We start from the raw sequence: 19183 nt of genomic DNA, 5'->3' as shown, positions 1-19183 counted from the left end.
AGAGGCTGGGATTGACTTGGTTAGTTACCCTCAGAGGCTGGGATTGACCTGGGATTGACTTGGTTAGTTACCCTCAGAGGCTGGGATTGACTTGGTTAGTTACCCCTCAGAGGCTGGGATTGACTTGGTTATTACCCTCAGAGGCTGGGATTGACTTGGTTAGTTACCCCAGAGGCTGGGATTGACTTGGTTAGGCTGGGGATTGACTTGAGGTTTCCCCTCAATGATGGGTTTGGACACTTTCATACAAATGTAGAAACCCCTTAGAGGCTGGCAGATGGTGATCCCCTCAATGATGGAACATCAACACAAATCCTGTGTATTTATTGGCAGATGGTATATGAAGTGATCCTGTGTATGTGTGTAAAGTGTGTGTGTGTGTGTGTGTGTGTGTGTGTATGTGTGTGTGTGTGTGTGTGTGTGTGTGTGTGTGCGTGTGCGTGCGTGTGCGTGCGTGTGTACTCTCACACTGTTGCTACTGTGTAATTACGGAAAGTACTGGATTAGCTCACACACTAAATCCGCTGACCGTATCTCTCACACACACACACACACTCACAACCCCCCCCCTTGACCTCATTGAAGGGCAGGCTAGGTGTCCTGGATTACAACATGCCCAAGTCCCAGGCCGATAGTGCATACAGTATGCGTTCCAAATTGCACCACATTCCCTATGTAGTGCACTACTTTTAACCAGCTCTGATAAAAGTATAGTGCACTATATAGGGAACAGGGTGCCATTTGGGTCACATGAGGATAGTAGAATCTAAGAACCCTGCCTGTAGTGATGCAGCCATTCTCAGAGAGTGACATCCTCTCATTCAGTGGGATCAGCAACCAACAGGACATGGGAGCCCATTTTTTATTTTTGAGAGGTTTATTAAACAACTAATTGACCGACTTCAGTTCCATTAGTTGAATTCCATTTGGTTCCGTTTTTTTTTTTTTTTTTTTTTTGAACCCAACTCACCGTTTCTCTAGAGAGAAAACGAATCGGGAACTATATGGGACGCTGGGCTGAAGGGAGTTATAGTTTTCATTAAGCAAGTATTCAACCTTGTTCAGCCCAGAAACATGGTAATTAACTGCAATGACCATAATCCCTTGCGCCTGTTCTTTCTGGCTCGGACAGCGATTGGATACACGTTTATGCCTGCTAAAGGGTAGTTACACACAGAACACATGAGAGACAAATGTAAACAAAACAAAGATCAGAGAGAGGGACGGAGACAGTTCGTGAAAGTATGTCTTATCTACTTTGAAGAGCTAGTAAAATGATTTAAAATGATACTTAGACAGGTTAGCCTAGCTAAACAGGATGACTACAGACAGCTCTGCAGTATATTTAGGCAGGTTAGCCTAGCTAAACAGGATGACTACAGACAGCTCTGCAGTATATTTAGGCAGGTTAGCCTAGCTAAACAGGATGACTACAGACAGCTCTGCAGTATATTTAAGCAGGTTAGCCTAGCTAAACAGGATGACTACAGACAGCTCTGCAGTATATTTAGGCAGGTTAGCCTAGCTAAACAGGATGACTACAGACAGCTCTGCAGTATATTTAGGCAGGTTAGCCTAGCTAAACAGGATGACTACAGACAGCTCTGCAGTATATTTAGGCAGGTTAGCCTAGCTAAACAGGATGACTACAGACAGCTCTGCAGTATATTTAGACAGGTTAGCCTAGCTAAACAGGATGACTACAGACAGCTCTGCAGTATATTTAGGCAGGTTAGCCTAGCTAAACAGGATGACTACAGACAGCTCTGCAGTATATTTAGGCAGGTTAGCCTAGCTAAACAGGATGACTACAGACAGCTCTGCAGTATATTTAAGCAGATTAGCCTAGCTAAACAGGATGACTACAGACAGCTCTGCAGCAGGTTAGCCTAGCTAAACAGGATGACTACAGACAGCTCTGCAGTATATTTAGGCAGGTTAGCCTAGCTAAACAGGATGACTACAGACAGCTCTGCAGTATATTTAGACAGGTTAGCCTAGCTAAACAGGATGACTACAGACAGCTCTGCAGTATATTTAGACAGGTTAGCCTAGCTAAACAGGATGACTACAGACAGCTCTGCAGTATATTTAGGCAGGTTAGCCTAGCTAAACAGGATGACTACAGACAGCTCTGCAGTATATTTAGACAGGTTAGCCTAGCTAAACAGGATGACTACAGACAGCTCTGCAGTATATTTAGGCAGGTTAGCCTAGCTAAACAGGATGACTACAGACAGCTCTGCAGTATATTTAGACAGGTTAGCCTAGCTAAACAGGATGACTACAGACAGCTCTGCAGTATATTTAACAGGTTAGCCTAGATAGACAGGATGACTACAGACAGCTCTGCAGTATATTTAGGCAGGCTAGCCTAGCTAGGTAGGGTGACTACAGACAGCTCTGCAGTATATTTAGGCAGGCTAGCCTAGCTAAACAGGATGACTACAGACAGCTCTGCAGTATATTTAGGCAGGTTAGCCTAGCTAAACAGGATGACTACAGACAGCTCTGCAGTATATTTAGGCAGGCTAGCCTAGCTAAACAGGATGACTACAGACAGCTCTGCAGTATATTTAGACAGGTTAGCCTAGCTAAACAGGATGACTACAGACAGCTCTGCAGTATATTTAGGCAGGTTAGCCTAGCTAAACAGGATGACTACAGACAGCTCTGCAGTATATTTAGACAGGTTAGCCTAGCTAAACAGGATGACTACAGACAGCTCTGCAGTATATTTAGGCAGGCTAGCCTAGCTAAACAGGATGACTACAGACAGCTCTGCAGTATATTTAAGCAGATTAGCCTAGCTAAACAGGATGACTACAGACAGCTCTGCAGTATATTTAGACAGGTTAGCCTAGCTAAACAGGATGACTACAGACAGCTCTGCAGTATATTTAGGCAGATTAGCCTAGCTAAACAGGATGACTACAGACAGCTCTGCAGTATATTTAGGCAGGTTAGCCTAGCTAAACAGGATGACTACAGACAGCTCTGCAGTATATTTAGACAGGTTAGCCTAGCTAAACAGGATGACTACAGACAGCTCTGCAGTATATTTAGACAGGTTAGCCTAGCTAAACAGGATGACTACAGACAGCTCTGCAGTATATTTAGATAGGTTAGCCTAGCTAAACAGGATGACTACAGACAGCTCTGCAGCACACTAAAGCAGGTTAGCCTAGCTAAACAGGATGACTACAGACAGCTCTGCAGTATATTTAGGCAGGTTAGCCTAGCTAAACAGGATGACTACAGACAGCTCTGCAGTATATTTAGACAGGTTAGCCTAGCTAAACAGGATGACTACAGACAGCTCTGCAGTATATTTAGGCAGGTTAGCCTAGCTAAACAGGATGACTACAGACAGCTCTGCAGTATATTTAGACAGGTTAGCCTAGCTAAACAGGATGACTACAGACAGTACAGTAGGGGGAGAACATAATGTTAGATGGCCTGGCGGACTGACTGTTACTGCCTGAGATGAGATGATGACTTTAAGGAATACAAAAATGATAAAGTCATCATATAAAAACAAAGTAATATACTCAACTGAAATATATTAATATTTGATAGTAATTTCCTATTTTTCTATTCAATTTGGCAATTGAATGTTCACCGTTTTTTACTTTGGAATTTCCATTAAAAAGCTCTACAATCATTTTAATGTCATTATTTCACAATGCATTTAAATATTTACCAAAAAATTGAAACCGAAATCAAAAACCGTGATAATTTTATGGGCCCCGGAACTGAACCTGAGCCTCAAAAAGCACTAATTGCAACCAATAGGACATGGGAGCATAGATGATAGTTTTCAGAGTAATTTGAACCTTTTACTCAACGTTATTATATGAACTTCCACACCTGCTTAGAAACAATGAACGTGTGTATGTACTTTCACTGTTTCCTATTTTATGTGAGACGTTAAACTGATCTGCCATTTTGGATCTCTGCTCCACAATATTAGTCTCTCTTGGGCCTCCTTAATGGTACAGCAACCCAATGTCTCTGTGTGAAACTCCCCACATTTTGGTTCTCTGGACCGCCATCCAGTCTCAAAAAAAAAAAGTGCTATCCAGAACCTAAAAGGGTTATTCTGCTTTTCCCAAGAGGAGTACACTTTGAAGAACCCTTTTTGGTTCCAGGTAGAAGACCCCTTGTTAATCCAATTTCTCCGTGTGAAACTCCTCACTGATCCACCATTTGTTTTTCCTTCCCCCCCAGGACTGCAGGGCATGCCAGGGAATTACCTGTCAGACGACAGCACTGCATCCTGCTGGGCACCCTCACATCAAAACCAGGACCCACCACTTCAAAACCAGGACTCCCTCCCGTAACCAGGAGCCTGCTCAGCTGCACATGGCCCTCCCTTTGGGCCTCCCAGGCACCACATTCCTGGACACCCCCCCCCACCCTGCTCTGTCCCACCCAGTGATGATGATGCACAGGGGAGGACATCCTCACCACCATGGGCCCAGCCACCCTGCCTATGCCCCCCTGCCAGCCTCCAGTCCCTAGATGCCCATCACCCATCCCAGCAGACCCCTACCCCCCTTCATCCTGAACCCTGGACTGCCTCGCCCAGTAGACTCTAAGGGATTCCTCTTTGAAAAAATGCGATTGAGAGACATTGGGTGTTTTCTCTTACCCGAGACTGAAGACAACTAAAGAGACACCTGCTATGTACTATGGACTCCTAGAAAAAAATAAAAAGAGACTCCATTCAGAGAACTGTACCTCCATTCAGAGAACTGTACCTCCTCCGAGTCGCGACTGGAGATGGATTTGGACCAAGGAGAAGCCAATGTCTGTATAACACAGAGGTGCCCTTACAAATAGGATTCCAGAAGAGATGAGAATGAGGGGAAAGAAAGACAGACAGAGATTGAAAGACAAACTATATCAACTCCTAAAGGGGAGGGAAGAGAGGGGAGATTCTGTATACTGTTGTACAATTACGCTGGACTCTCAAGGAGAACTGGGAATTGAAGTATTGTAAATGCTAAGGTATTGTTCTGCATAATATGTTGTTTCTAATCGTTTTTGGGAAAAAAAGGATGTGAACTTCTTGTTTTTTTTTTGTTTCTTTCCACACTATGTGTGTGCTGTCTCTATGACTTCTGACCTCTGACCTCCTCCCTATTAAAATCACCATGAGTTTAAAAATAAAAAAATATATGTGAATAAACCAATAATTCGATCAACCAATCTTCTTCCAGGCCTTTCTTTTGGATGGGTGAAAGATAGCCTGAGTGTCAGTCTATTTGTGCTATCATACCAACTCCCTGTCACCCATTGTCATGCACAAACAGATCTGGGACCAGGCTAGAGGTGAAAGAGTGGCTCACAGCTTGTGACAGACAGACAAGCAGACAGACAGACAGACAGGCATGCAGACAGACAGGCATGCAGACAGACAGACAGCACTCCTCTGGTTCAGTGGACAGACAGACAGACAGACAGACAGACAGACAGACAGACAGACAGACAGACAGACAGACAGACAGATAGACAGACAGATAGACAGACAGACAGACAGACAGCACTCCTCTGGTTCGGTGGATAGACTGGACAGACAGACAGACAGACAGACAGACAGACAGACAGACAGACAGACAGACAGACAGACAGACAGACAGACAGACAGACAGACAGAATGTATAAAGCATTGGACATCTCGGTATGATTGAGGAGTTCTGAGCCTGTTCCAGAATTACATTCATGTACTCAATTGTATTTATGTCACGAGGCTGGAGTCTGCATTGTCTGATGCATTCTCCCCCCACCCCACTAAGTCTGTAGCTCTGGGGTCTAGTTTCCCCTAGGATCAGCTTCCCATTCCCCAATCCTAACCTTAACCATTAGTGTGTAAAATGCTAAACTGACCCAAGATCAGCGTTTAGGGGGCACGGGGAAGATAATTGGAGATATTGCATACATTCACTTTGATGGGAGGGAATGTACAAACCCTGTGTGTGCGTGTGCGCATGTGTGTGTGTGTGTGTGTGTTTGATCAATGCATCCGTCATTCATTGTATTATGTCAAGTCAATGTTCTTGTCTTTTTATTTTGTATGGTTTCATCCTGGAGAGTGTATGTAAGTAAACATTGTAAATAAATACATTTTATGCAACAACAAAAAAAACATGGAAAAAACCAGAACAGTAAGATTCCTTTGTAGACCATTATATTCAATTGTATAAGGAACTTTTAGCCTTTTCACAGATAATGAGCATTACATGCACAACTTCCGCTTTCCTTTTCCGGTTGTAGGTTGGACTGTCATAGAATAACGCTCAAACGGAAGTTAGGATGCATGGATAAGTAGGGCGGGGGGCCGGGGGGGTAGGAAAATGGAGTGTACATCATTATCCAAAACAATGTAATTGTATAATGAGATTGATGCCTATTGATAAAGTGGATGGAAGTCAACCAACTCCTATAGACTAAGAAAGAGTACTAGAGCTGAAGAGTCAACAACTGAGGTACTTTCACTCTGTATAATGGGTCTGCGTAATGCGCAACACATGCGTGTATTACGTTGGAATTTTATTTTATAGCGAAGGGAGTGGATAGCAGGCCGAAAGAAGAGTGGCTAGATTTTAAAAAATACTTAGAATTATTCCTCGTTTAGCATTCAAATTAATTTATATAAAAATGTCTAAATAGGAAGATTAGTTCCGACTCATGGCTTGTTGCACCCAGTCAAAAGACTATCTCTGGTAAGAATGAAACACAGTGCTATCAAGACTCTTGGGTTTCCTAGATACACAAACAGTTGAATGGATGGATACAAGACGAGTTTTATATTAATTTAATTGATAGGCTACATTTCGGGTAGAAGAGAAAGGAACATGTAGCCGTACAAGGGAGTATCTGTTGTGGGTGGAACAATATGAACATATAAATCAATATGCTATCCCTTTTCCTTCACCCTCCCCGAACTCCCATTTTTCTGCAACTATTGTATTTTTACTGCCTTTTCCAAACTGACTGTTATTTACACCTTAGAATCCGTCTCTTAATAAAACCCAGGCGACGTTTTAATTGCGAAGCTTCTCCTTCCATAGATCGAGACTCGGAAGGCGAAGCCTCTGAGATTTGAATTCCTGAGCCCTTGGCCGTTGGGAGCTGTGGAGACAGTCAGCCCCGCACAGCGCCAGATAAATCGCATGTTTGACTGCCATCTTTAGGGGATCTGGGTAACTGTAACTCCGTCAGGGGACTTTTTTTTAAAGGAGATACGTCATATGCGCGAAAGAGGTACGAGGGGACGTCTCACCATTTACAGTATTGCCTTTTTACGCATATACGTCAACTGAACGACCAAGAGTGTTTAGCTTATTATTTAGGCCTAATGATTAATATAAATATTGCATGTAAGCCCAAGAGAAAAATAGACTCAAGAAGACAATGAAAACGAATATAATATTTGACTTCATTTTGGTTATAAATGAAAGCAGTTTTCCATCAATGTTGCCTAAACGCTCCCTATGTCGCTCGATTCTAATGTCAATGTCATACTTTGTTGTTTAAAATATAGCCTTTTTTTTTTAATATATCAAAAATACAACCATCTGTTTATCTGTAGACGTCAATGTGAGAAGAAATTCCTTGTCTAATTTATTCTTAATTTCACAATGACTAGTTAAAGTACAACACATTAATACTAAATACTTATGCACCTATTTCTTTGGGCCTATTCGTGAATTGCAATACCCAGAGAAACACTCTCCAATAGACCAAGAAAAGAAAACATAGTGTTCTCTAGTTTGCAAACAGAAACCCACTGCAGAGCCTGACCGCGAAATGAACTGTCATGATAATGGATGTGTTCCAGAACCATGGAGGTGCTGCCCGCACAGGCCTCTCTTCCTCCCGTTGCCTACCGCAGCAAAACGGCTAAGCCACAAATAGCACCCTATTCCCTGGCCTATATAGTGGACAACTTTTGATATGGGCCCTGGTCAAATGTATTGAACTATGTGTGGAATAGGGTGCCATTTGGGATGTAACAACATACATTGGGTCGGCCACAACAACACAACGAGCATGTCAGTCCTGCCCCAGACATATTTCTGTCTGGTTAGACTCGACAAGCTACACAGGAAACGGTGTCCTGTACAGTTGTTTTACTTGTAAGCGTCGTCCACGCTGTGATACCTCACAACGCAGTCAATAGGCCTAGAATAAATGCGCACTTATGTGTTAAAAAAAATGGTCTATTGAATATTTCGAGTTTAGCTTATTGTTTTGTGGAAGGATTTGTTTAGTAATAAATTATAGTTCTACATACATAGCAGATTATATTGTTTGTATGTGTAGGTCTGTTAACTGTTTTGATAGTTCTACATACATAGCAGTTTATATTGTTTGTATGGTAGATCTGTTAACTGTTTTGATAGTTCTACATACATAGCAGTTTATATTGTTTGTATGGTAGATCTGTTAACTGTTTTGATAGTTTGCATCAACATCACATGCCTGGGATTTATTTTAAAACAGTTTTAACTTGTTTTGAACATGACTCTTACCATTGTAACTTAATGTTCTAAGACAAGTACATGCAATAGTGAAATAACAGTATTTTCTAATAATAATTATAGTAGTAGGCTATTATATTGTAATAATTGTAGGTTATTATAGTGTAATAATGGTAGCATATTATAGTGTAATAATTGTAGGTTATTATAGTGTAATAATGGTAGGTTATTATAGTGTAATAATTGTAGGTTATTATAGTGTAATAATGGTAGGTTATTATAGTGTAATAATTGTAGGTTATTATAGTGTAATAATGGTAGTATATTATATTGTAATAATAGAGTAAAACATGTAGCCTGTGTGAATTTTACACCTTATTATGAATGAGCATTCCATAATATATGAACTGTTTAAATGTATTTAACTGCGATAAAATAATATCAAACTTGACAAGGAATTTTAACCTTCCTTATCAAAAGATTAGCCTTTTTTTCGGGGTAGACTGGAACATTGTTCCATAACAGTAGACCTACTTCATAAAACTACCACCAGCAGGACTGGGTAGACTGGAACATTGTTCCATAACAGTAGACCTACTTCATAAAACTACCACCAGCAGGACTGGGTAGACTGGAACATTGTTCCATAACAGTAGACCTACTTCATAAAACTACCACCAGCAGGACTGGGTAGACTGGAACATTGTTCCATAACAGTAGACCTACTTCATAAAACTACCACCAGCAGGACTGGGTAGACTGGAACATTGTTCCATAACAGTAGACCTACTTCATAAAACTACCACCAGCAGGACTGGGTAGACTGGAACATTGTTCCAGAACACCATAACAGTAGACCTACTTCATAAAACTACCACCAGCAGGACTGTAAAAAACATTTTAGTTGTTTCAACTGATTATTATCACTGGTTCCATGGCCTTTTTTTAATAGTTTACTCAACTTTTCGGTCAAAGTATTACCTGAACATAACATATGTAGTTGGTCCTAATTTAGCTCCAACTTGACAAATCTTCTGCAATAATTCAGTCAACTTAAAATGATGTGTTTGCTCAACTTGTCTAATATGTTAATTCAACTAGAAATTATTATTTGGGCATTAAAAAAAGGCTTTGGAACTAGTTGACTCCAATGCTTCTCACATTTGTATCAAGTTGACTGCATGTCCTTTGGGTGGGGGACCATTCTTGATACACATGGGAAACTGTTGCTCGTGAAAAACCCAGCAGCATTGCAATTCTTGACACAAACTGGTGCGCCTGGCACCTACTACCATACCCCATTTAAAGGCACTTCAATCTTTTGTCTTGTCCATTCACCTTCTGAATGGCACACATACACAATACATGTCTCCTCAATTGTTTCAAGGCTTCTTAACTTGTCTCCTCCTCTTCATCTACACTGATTGAAGTGGATTTAACAAGAGACATCAATAAGGGATCATAGTTTTCATCTGGATTTACCAGGTCAGTCTGTCATTGAAACAGCTGGTGTTCTTAATGTTTTGTCTACTCAGTGTTTACAATGTGTCAGTTGAAAAGATGCCATGTGTGTGTAACTAGTTCCACAGCCTTTTGTAGTGAAACAAATCATTTCTAGCTGAATGAACGTATGAGACAAGTTGAGAAAACAGATCATTTTAAGTTGACAGAATTTTTCTCGAGCTGGAGCTAAGTTTGGGCCAACTAAAAATGTTAATTTCAGGTAACACTTTGATCGAAAAGTTGAGTAAACAAAAACAAAAAAAAGCTGTGGAACCAATTACTTAATAATAATTAGATGAATCAAAGACATATGTTTATTTTTACCGTGAGTTAACACCATACCTAGATTCCACGTAAAGCAAAACATGTCCATGGTGGGAGATTTCCGTTCCTGCGTGCTGCTAAACTAGAGCTCACCATTCCTTGGCCAACTCCCTGGCATGTGCGCTATTCAGCTATCCATTAGATGTTCCTGAGTGTGTCATATGGATTAATGATTATATAGGAAACATAACATACTGTAACGTGATGTATTGGGCCTACATCTTACAATATTGGGTAGTGATGAAATCAATATAGACACTAGCTTAATTAATGCAAATGGAACTCCAGTCGACATTTTCCTATGTCCATCGTTCCAATTTCAAACTTGACCATTAAGTCCTTACAAGTTTGTGTGGCAGCTGGTTTAGCCTAGCAACAAAGGGAAGAGAAACAGCGAGAGAGGAGATGTCTGTGGGGAGAGAAGGAAAGGAAGAGAAGAAGAGAAGGACTGTGTTCTGTTCAGAGCTCTGCCTATAGGGCCATTTTGGATGTCATCTGTTTCCTTGGCGACTGGGCCCAGCCCTGAAAGCCCCTTGGGCCTCGCGTGGATTGTTCGAGAAAAAGGCCTGCTATTTTCTGCGCTATCATTTATCACTGTCAACACATAATGATTCCCCTCGCAGCTCCTTATTGATGTTTGTAATTGCATTATCTCATAAGGGGCATGATCAATGGAGCCGAGGCAGAGCCAGTGCGAGGTCAGGGGATGGCGGATTGCTGTTGGTCCATTTAATACAACAGGCAGTCATTATGTCTCACATAGCCTTCACTAACGCTCTCCAGCAACCATTTCGCCTGCTTGGTCTCCCAATCAAACCGCCTCCTCTGAGATTTCGCAGAAGAGCTTGTTTCATTTGTGTAACCCCTTAGCCACGGCAGATAAAAAAAAATATGAACGCAAGAGAGACAGAGAAGGAAAAATAATGCAATTAACTGCAGTAAAGATATTAGTTCGATTAGGGCAAAAAAAAAAGTAGAAGCTAAATTAAAGTGCGGAATCATCAGGATGTTTGGAAACATGTGGTGGAGAATGGTAGACTATGACTTACGAATTTACAATAGGCTTTAAATGTCCCTGTAAGACTGCGGTTTTGGTTGAACAGTGTCAAATGCCCCCCCCACTGGTTCAATCAATGTTGTTTCCACTTCATTTTAACCCCAAAAATCAACGTGATGACGTTGAATCAACGTGATAAATCCCATTGGAAATGCTAAAAGTTTTCAAAATGGGAACATTTTGTCTTTTTTTTCCACCCAACTTGTAACCTAAATCCAATGAAATTGATTAACTGTTTTGTTGATTTCACTTTGAATTCACGTTAGTTGACAACTCAGCCAAATGTAAAACAAAATTAGATGTTGAACTGACATCTGCTCCTGAGACTGAAAACTTGAGGAGAAAACCCCCCCAAACAAATTACTTAAAGAGGGGAAAAAACGAACTCTACTTTCGATAAAGATCAGAAAGCTAAGTTCCTATTCCTTCAGTGGCAATAAAGGTATAGGCCTGTTTTTGCTTGAAAGCTTTTCAAAAGAAATGTTAAGGAAAAATGTGAGAAGATAACGGTTGATAGCTGCGGACATTTAGTGGGGAGAATGAAGTCATGATATCGTGTTTCACATTGCAGAGGGACCGGTGCAGCCTACACATCAAACACATGCGATAGGCCACTCTGCAAATGACTAGGCCTATAGACTAAGGAATACCGACATAATTGCTGTGATGTGAATAACATGAGCGCTGGCCAAACACACACACATACACACACAAATATTCACACGTTTTTTGGTAAAAATACATTTTTCGAGATTTGTAATGTCTTCAAGTATGGGAAAAAAACAATTTTTTTACAAACCTACAAGTAGTTATTTAACCTCAAAAACGGCATATCTGAAATTATCATCAAGCAGCATCTTGGAGATATTCTAATACAACACATGAATCATTTTAATGTTTGGAAAAAATAAAATGGTTGATATCTTCTTCATGAATATATTTTGCATTTAGATAATTTAGATAATGCCTTTAGCCTATGAATTATTCATTTAAATATAACTTGTTGAGAAGCCAAAACGGAAAACAATTATGATGGATTGGGATCAGGCTAAATGTAGGATACTATTGACTTTTGTCCATCAGTTAAATAGTCTAACAAGTTGGAGCCTGCGGGTTTCTTTAATATAGATAAGCAAAATACAAGAATCATTGTTTTTGTTTTCTTATCTACCATGACCCTTGTGTTGTACCGCGGAGCAGCGGTGTTACTAGATTACATTTTTTTGTAAATATTGTCCATGACCAGAGCCCACATCAATTCCCCGGCGCGCAAGGTGTCCTGTCAAAAGTTATGAATGTAGATATGCTGGAGAGGTTGGAGACGTGCGCGCTCCTGTATACTAGCGCGTGCTAGGCGACAACGTTGTGTGCTTGTTTGTGCATTTAGAGAGTAACACCGTACAGATAAAATAACCTGTTGGTGCAATCGAGGATTTAAAATATTATTTTTTGAAGATAATTGTTGTATGACTATATCCATAACCATAATTGCCAGTTGAAAATATGCAACTAGATCTCAGTCTCACGCAAGAATTAGATGTTCATCCATGTTTCTCAAACTCAAATTTCGAAGTTATTTACAAATGTCAATTTTCGAAGTGTTTAAGGTTACGTTTAGGCATCTGGCTCTCGAGTGGCGTAGCGGCCTAAGGCACTGCATCTCAGTGCTTGAGAAGTCACTACAGACACCCTGGTTTGATTCCAGGCTGTATCACAACCTACCGTGATTAGGAGTACCATAGGGTGACGCACAATTGTCCCAGCATCGTACGGGTTTGACCGGTTTAGGCCGTCATTGTAAACAATATATTTTTCTTATTAACTGACTTGCCTAGTTAAATAAAGGTTAAATAAAAAAATAAATGCTAAATGTTTAGGGTTAAGGTTAGACATTAACTCCGAAATGCTAAGGTTAGACATTAACTCTGAATGGTTAAGGTTAGACATGAACTCTGAATGGTTAAGGTTAGACATTAACTCCGAATGGTTAAGGTTAGACATGAACTCTGAATGGTTAAGGTTAGGCATTAACTCCGAATGGTTAAGGTTAGACATTAACTCCGAATGGTTAAGGTTAGACATGAACTCTGAATGGTTAAGGTTAGACATGAACTCTGAATGGTTAAGGTTAGGCATTAACTCCGAATGGTTAAGGTTAGACATGAACTCTGAATGGTTAAGGTCAGGCATTAACTCTGAATGGTTAAGGTCATGTATTAACTCTGAATGGTTAAGGTTAGACATGAACTCTGAATGGTTAAGGTTAGGGTTAAGGTTAGACATGAACTCTGAATGGTTAAGGTTAGGCATTAACTCCGAATGGTTAAGGTTAGACATTAACTCCGAATGGTTAAGGTTAGACATGAACTCTGAATGGTTAAGGTTAGACATGAACTCTGAATGGTTAAGGTTAGACATTAACTCTGAATGGTTAAGGTTAGGGTTAAGGTTAGACATTAACTCTGAATGGTTAAGGTTAGGGTTAAGGTTAGACATGAACTCTGAATGGTTAAGGTTAGGGTTAGACATGAACTCTGAATGGTTAAGGTTAGACATTAACTCTGAATGGTTAAGGTTAGGGTTAAGGTTAGACATGAACTCTGAATGGTTAAGGTTAAGGTTAGACATGAACTCTGAATGGTTAAGGTTAGACATGAACTCTGAATGGTTAAGGTTAGGGTTAAGGTTAGACATGAACTCTGAATGGTTAAGGTTAGGGTTAAGGTTAGACATGAACTCTGAATGGTTAAGGTTAGGGTTAAGGTTAGACATGAACTCTGAATGGTTAAGGTTAGACATGAACTCTGAATGGTTAAGGTTAGGGTTAAGGTTAGACATGAACTCTGAATGGTTAAGGTTAGGGTTAAGGTTAGACATGAACTCTGAATGGTTAAGGTTAGACATGAACTCTGAATGGTTAAGGTTAGGAATATGTTAAAACAAACAATGTTCAGTCACTGGATTGGAAGTTGCAACCATTGGAATGAGAGACAACCCGAAACCTGCTTGAAGGTAACAGCTCCCACTGTTTCCCCTAGCGGCCGCGTTTCAAGTCATCTCCCGACTTCGTCAGACATGGATGAACATCGAAAACTGACTTGTGTCATGGGAGACCTGTCTGGAAATATAATATTATGCACACAATGAGCTGGCTATTTAAAATACTTTGATATCATCTTGACTCCCTATTTATTCACATCCCAGTTTAGGCCTCAAACGTGTGCTTCGGGTAGTAATGTTTGTCTCCTCCACAATCCAGATAAATGGTAAGGAGAGGTATCTGAGTGTCATCAGATCAATGGCAGTCCGTGATGTAGCTGTATAGCCCATAGAGTGAGAGAGATTAGTCTTCTACTGCTGGAGAACTGTAGGACCGCTATAACTGGGGTTGAACACCTCTATAACTGGGGTAAACCACCTATATAACTGGGGTACAACACCTCTATAACTGGGGTACAACACCTCTATAACTGGGGTACAACACCTCTATAACTGGGGTACAACACCTCTATAACTGGGGTACAACACCTCTATAACTGGGGTACAACACCTCTATAACTGGGGTACAACACCTCTATCTATAACTGGGGTATAACACCTCTATAACTGGGGTAGAACACCTCTATAACTGGGGTAGAACACCTATATAACTGGGGTACAACACCTATATAACTGGGGTACAACACCTCTATAACTGGGGTACAACACCTCTATAACTGGGGTACAACACCGCTATAACTGGGGTACAACACCTCTATAACTGGGGTACAACACCTCTATAACTGGGGTTGAACACCTCTATAACTGGGGTACAACACCTCTATAACTGGGGTACAACACCTCTATAACTGGGGTACAACACCTCTATAACTGGGGTACAACATCTCTATAACTGGGGTAGAACACCTCTATAACTGGGGTACAACACCTCTATAACTGGGGTTGAACACCTCTATAACTGGGGTACAACACCTCTATAACTGGGGTACAACACCTCTATAACTGGGGTACAACACCTCTATAACTGGGGTACAACATCTCTATAACTGGGGTAGAACACCTCTATAACTGGGGTACAACACCTCTATAACTGGGGTTGAACACCTCTATAACTGGGGTACAACACCTCTACAACTGTCTGTCTCTCTCTCTATTTTTCTCTCTATTTCGCTCTCTCTCTATTTCTCTCTCTTTCTCTCTCTCTCTCCCTCTCTCTCTCAGGGTCACCTTGGCAGCGGATATCACACCAGGCAGCAAGGGCACGAGAGAGCGAGAAGCTCCTCGGATGTCAGGCGAGGGAGGCGCGCGCCAGGTCGGCTCCTCCGTTCACCTGGTGAGACCGGATCCAATAATAGACGAAGACCGTGTTTGCCTTTAACGAGAGGCCCCCGTCGACCCCCGCCTGCTCCCGGGGATAATACCGACCGACAGACAGACAGGCCCCCGTCGACCCCCGCCTGCTCCCGGGGATAATACCGACCGACAGACAGACAGGCCCCCGTCGACCCCCGCCTGCTCCCGGGGATAATACCGACAGACAGACAGACCCCCGTACATGAATGCCAAAACGCACTCAGCATCATCTTCTAGCTCTTCTTTCTTTTCTTCCGGGTTATGAAGTATTACGTTTCTCTTCAGTACAATACGCACTTATGTTCCCTCTCCACTTTGATCCTCGCGCGCCTGGACAAAGCACCTGACAGTGAACTATGACGCAACTATAGTGAGACCGAAATGGCACCTTATCCCCTATATAGTGCGCTACTTTGGACCAGAGTGTGCTATGTAGCTCTGGTCATAAGTAATGGATTATATAGGGAAAAGGGTGCAATGTGGAACGCAGAAGGGAAACCAAGCCTGCCATAGAGAGTACAGTGTAGTCTACAGTGCCGCTCGCAAGCACGCACGCACGGACGCACACACTCGCACACACACACACACACACACACACACACACACACACACACACACACACACACTGGCTTTCAGACTCCCTGCCAAGGTATGAGATTGCAAAGAGATTAGGAGCAGTAGAAGTCTCACGTTAAGACTCAGTAAAATTATAGAGAGACCATTGTTTGTAGTGGGGTGGATGGGAGACCGGGTTAGGCTATGGATAAAAAACTGTCCACATTAGTCTAACTAAACCAGTCATCTTCAAGGTCGTACTATAAAGACCTTGAGCATCTTATTTTTGACCCAAAGAGCTTGCCATGAAGCTATTATAATGGATTCAAAGGTTTTGCAGTACACTTTAATGGTGATTTTCTTTTATTACATCATAGGCCATATTATTATGTTTATGATTATTATTAGCCAATTATTATTATGATGATGATTATCATTGTAGGCTTTTCGCATTAATATTAACATAAGCATTATTAAACATATTCTAATCACATCTTTCACCAAGTATTATTCTGTATCAAAATAAAATAATATTATTATTATTAGTAGTAGTAGTAGTATTGTTAAAAATATGAATAGGTACTAATATTGTTGTTATCATATTGTCAGACCGTTAATTCCGTAAATCTAATAGCAAAACATAAGCTCTCACTCAGATTGAGGGGAATTCGAGACCTTCAATGTTGTTTGTGTGAATTTGTGTCGGTTTCACCCAGCTGGAAAACATATACTCTCTGTCAAAGCTTTAAACGCAGTGCTTGATTTACTGACGCCTTCCTTCACTACTTATTAGCTAATGGATAACTGCGCCGGTAAAGTTATGCCTTTCATTAAACTGTATCCCTCCGCGGGCTTGAAAGTTACAGCAGCTCAACTTTGTTTCACCTTTTTACTGAAGGTTTTAGCAGGTTGTTCAGACTACATCCTAGGAGCAGAACTGGCCCGCGTAAGTAAACAGCGCAGGACGCAAATGGAGACAGGACAGAGATGAATTCCAGCCATGGTACAATAGTGGTAAAGCTCAGGCCTGAAGACACGTCTTCTAGTCGTTTATTTATTAATTAACTTGCACAAAATATGTATCATTCCTGACTTTTACATCTGCAGTTTTGTCATTGGATGTAAAATAGTGTTGTTAGGGGGAACGTCTTGTTTAATTGAATACAGTCATCTGAGCACCATGATTCATTGAGAATTAGTCCTACACTCATGTGGCTATTTTCAAGCTGTATGGGAATCCAAAGTGTGTAATATCGTTGTGTATGGCTTAACATACCAGCACATAACGTGGTCATTACAACTGTCGGTCCATGCTGAAATGTGCTACCAAAGGCGCCACTTGACGTATAATGGGCTAGATTAGCGTATAATAGCGAGTTAGAGAGGTCAATATGTGTCTTCCCATCTTTATCAGGGGTTAATACGGATTCACATGCTTCACACATTCTAATGCCTCGGCTTCAGTGCGCGTGGACAGATTGATCTAATATCTAAGCAAGCACGTCCATTGCTGCATATTTGTCAAGTCTCCAAAAAGCGGATATTTTGTCTGGCCTAAATATACGTATCTATGTCTTCGAGTCTTGACATTTAAACCTAAAAATACTTTTTTTTAAATCAATGTCTCAAACGAAAATGGAGTAACTGTTTGTTAATGTGTTGTGTTTAAAAACAATAATTGTTGCTTCTCTGCAATAATGGATAAAACCACTACTAACACTCACGCACGCATCTCACCCGGTACAGCAGCATAATTCATCAGTCGCACGTCAGTGATGGGTTAAGAAAATGTCAGCGAGAAGCGCTCTCACCTTGTCAATCTGCGGCGCCGCGAGGATGCGTTTCCACCTTCACGCCCTGCGTGTTTATCACACAGCAAGACACCAGCTGCGTCTGAAACGGCACCCTAATCACTATATTGTACATTACGTTTGACCAAGGCTGATAGGGTTCTGGTCAAAAGTATGACACTATATATGGTAGGCAATAGGGCGCCATTTCTGACAGATTCCTCCTTAGCTATTGTTAGTTATTTGCCTGCTTAGCTTGTTCTACAGAGCCCCAGAATGATGTCAAGGATGGATGCAGTTATTGTCCAATCAGAACCATTTCAGGGAGACTGTCTGACTGCTTGATGTATTTATTGTCTACACTCTGGCTCACCATCGTTTGTAAAGTGTTTTTCAGTCATTGGATGAAATAAATGTAGTTCACAGCAACACTCAACTACTCCTCCAGTTCATGTCTGTCAAATCCTGTTCATATTCAGAGAATGAACCATCAAATAATGACTCCAACAGTTTGGTCTCTTCCTCACTGTGTTGTGATTAATCACAGTCTCTCTCTCTGTCTCTGTCTCTCTTTCTCTCTCTCTCTCTCTCTCTCTCTCTCTCTCTCTGTCTCTCTGTCTCTCTCTCTCTCTCTGTCTCTCTCTCTCTTCTCTCTCTCTCTCTGTCTCTCTCTCTCTCTCTCTCTCTCTCTGTCTCTCTGTCTCTGTCTCTCTCTCTGTCTCTGTCTCTCTTTCTCTCTCTCTCTCTCTCTCTGTCTCTCTCTCTGTCTCTCTCTCTCTCTTCTCTCTCTGTCTCTGTCTCTCTCTCTGTCTCTCTCTCTTTCTCTCTCTGTCTCTGTCTCTCTGTCTCTCTTTCTCTCTCTCTCTCTCTGTCTCTCTTTCTCTCTCTGTCTCTGTCTCTGTCTCTCTCTCTCTGTCTCTCTCTCTCTCTCTCTCAATTCAATTCAAGGGCTTTATTGGCATGGGAAACATGTGTTAACATTGCCAAAGCAAGTGAGGAAGATAATATATAAAGTGAATTTATAAAGTGAAATAAACAATAAAAATTAACAGTAAACATTACACATACAGAAGTTTCAAAACAATAAAGACATTACAAATGTCATATATATA

At 41.2% G+C, this 19183-nt stretch overlaps 1 protein-coding gene across 2 annotated transcripts; it reads left to right on the top strand.

The window, feature by feature from the left end:
• Positions 1-1248: 1248 nt before the first annotated feature.
• Positions 1249-4224, top strand: LOC121844064. Of its 2 annotated transcripts, XM_042313935.1 has the most exons (3): positions 1249-1785; positions 1884-2099; positions 3179-4224. In XM_042313935.1, the coding sequence occupies exons 1-3, from the start codon at positions 1285-1287 to the stop codon at positions 3446-3448; spliced, it is 987 nt and encodes a 328-aa protein (XP_042169869.1). In that variant the 5' UTR covers positions 1249-1284; the 3' UTR covers positions 3449-4224. The 2 variants fall into 2 exon arrangements, with proteins under 2 accessions (XP_042169869.1, XP_042169870.1); XM_042313936.1 differs by lacking the exon at positions 3179-4224 and having other exon boundaries at positions 1884-3117.
• The last annotated feature ends 14959 nt before the right edge of the window (positions 4225-19183 follow it).

This window comes from Oncorhynchus tshawytscha, unplaced genomic scaffold (genome assembly GCF_018296145.1).
Source record: "Oncorhynchus tshawytscha isolate Ot180627B unplaced genomic scaffold, Otsh_v2.0 Un_contig_3504_pilon_pilon, whole genome shotgun sequence".
Classification (NCBI taxonomy): Eukaryota; Metazoa; Chordata; class Actinopteri; order Salmoniformes; family Salmonidae; genus Oncorhynchus; species Oncorhynchus tshawytscha.
The sequence above is the reverse complement of the archived record's forward strand: the minus strand, read 5'-3'. Positions and strand labels throughout refer to the sequence as shown.

Coding starts and splice junctions, on each gene's coding strand:
- LOC121844064 (XM_042313935.1), top strand. CDS start 1,285: ATGATACTTAGACAGGTTAGCCTAGCTAAACAGGATGACTACAGACAG. Junction 1,786..1,883: donor TCTGCAGTATATTTAGGCAG/GTTAGCCTAGCT, acceptor GCTCTGCAGCAG/GTTAGCCTAGCTAAACAGGA. Junction 2,100..3,178: donor TCTGCAGTATATTTAGGCAG/GTTAGCCTAGCT, acceptor ACACTAAAGCAG/GTTAGCCTAGCTAAACAGGA.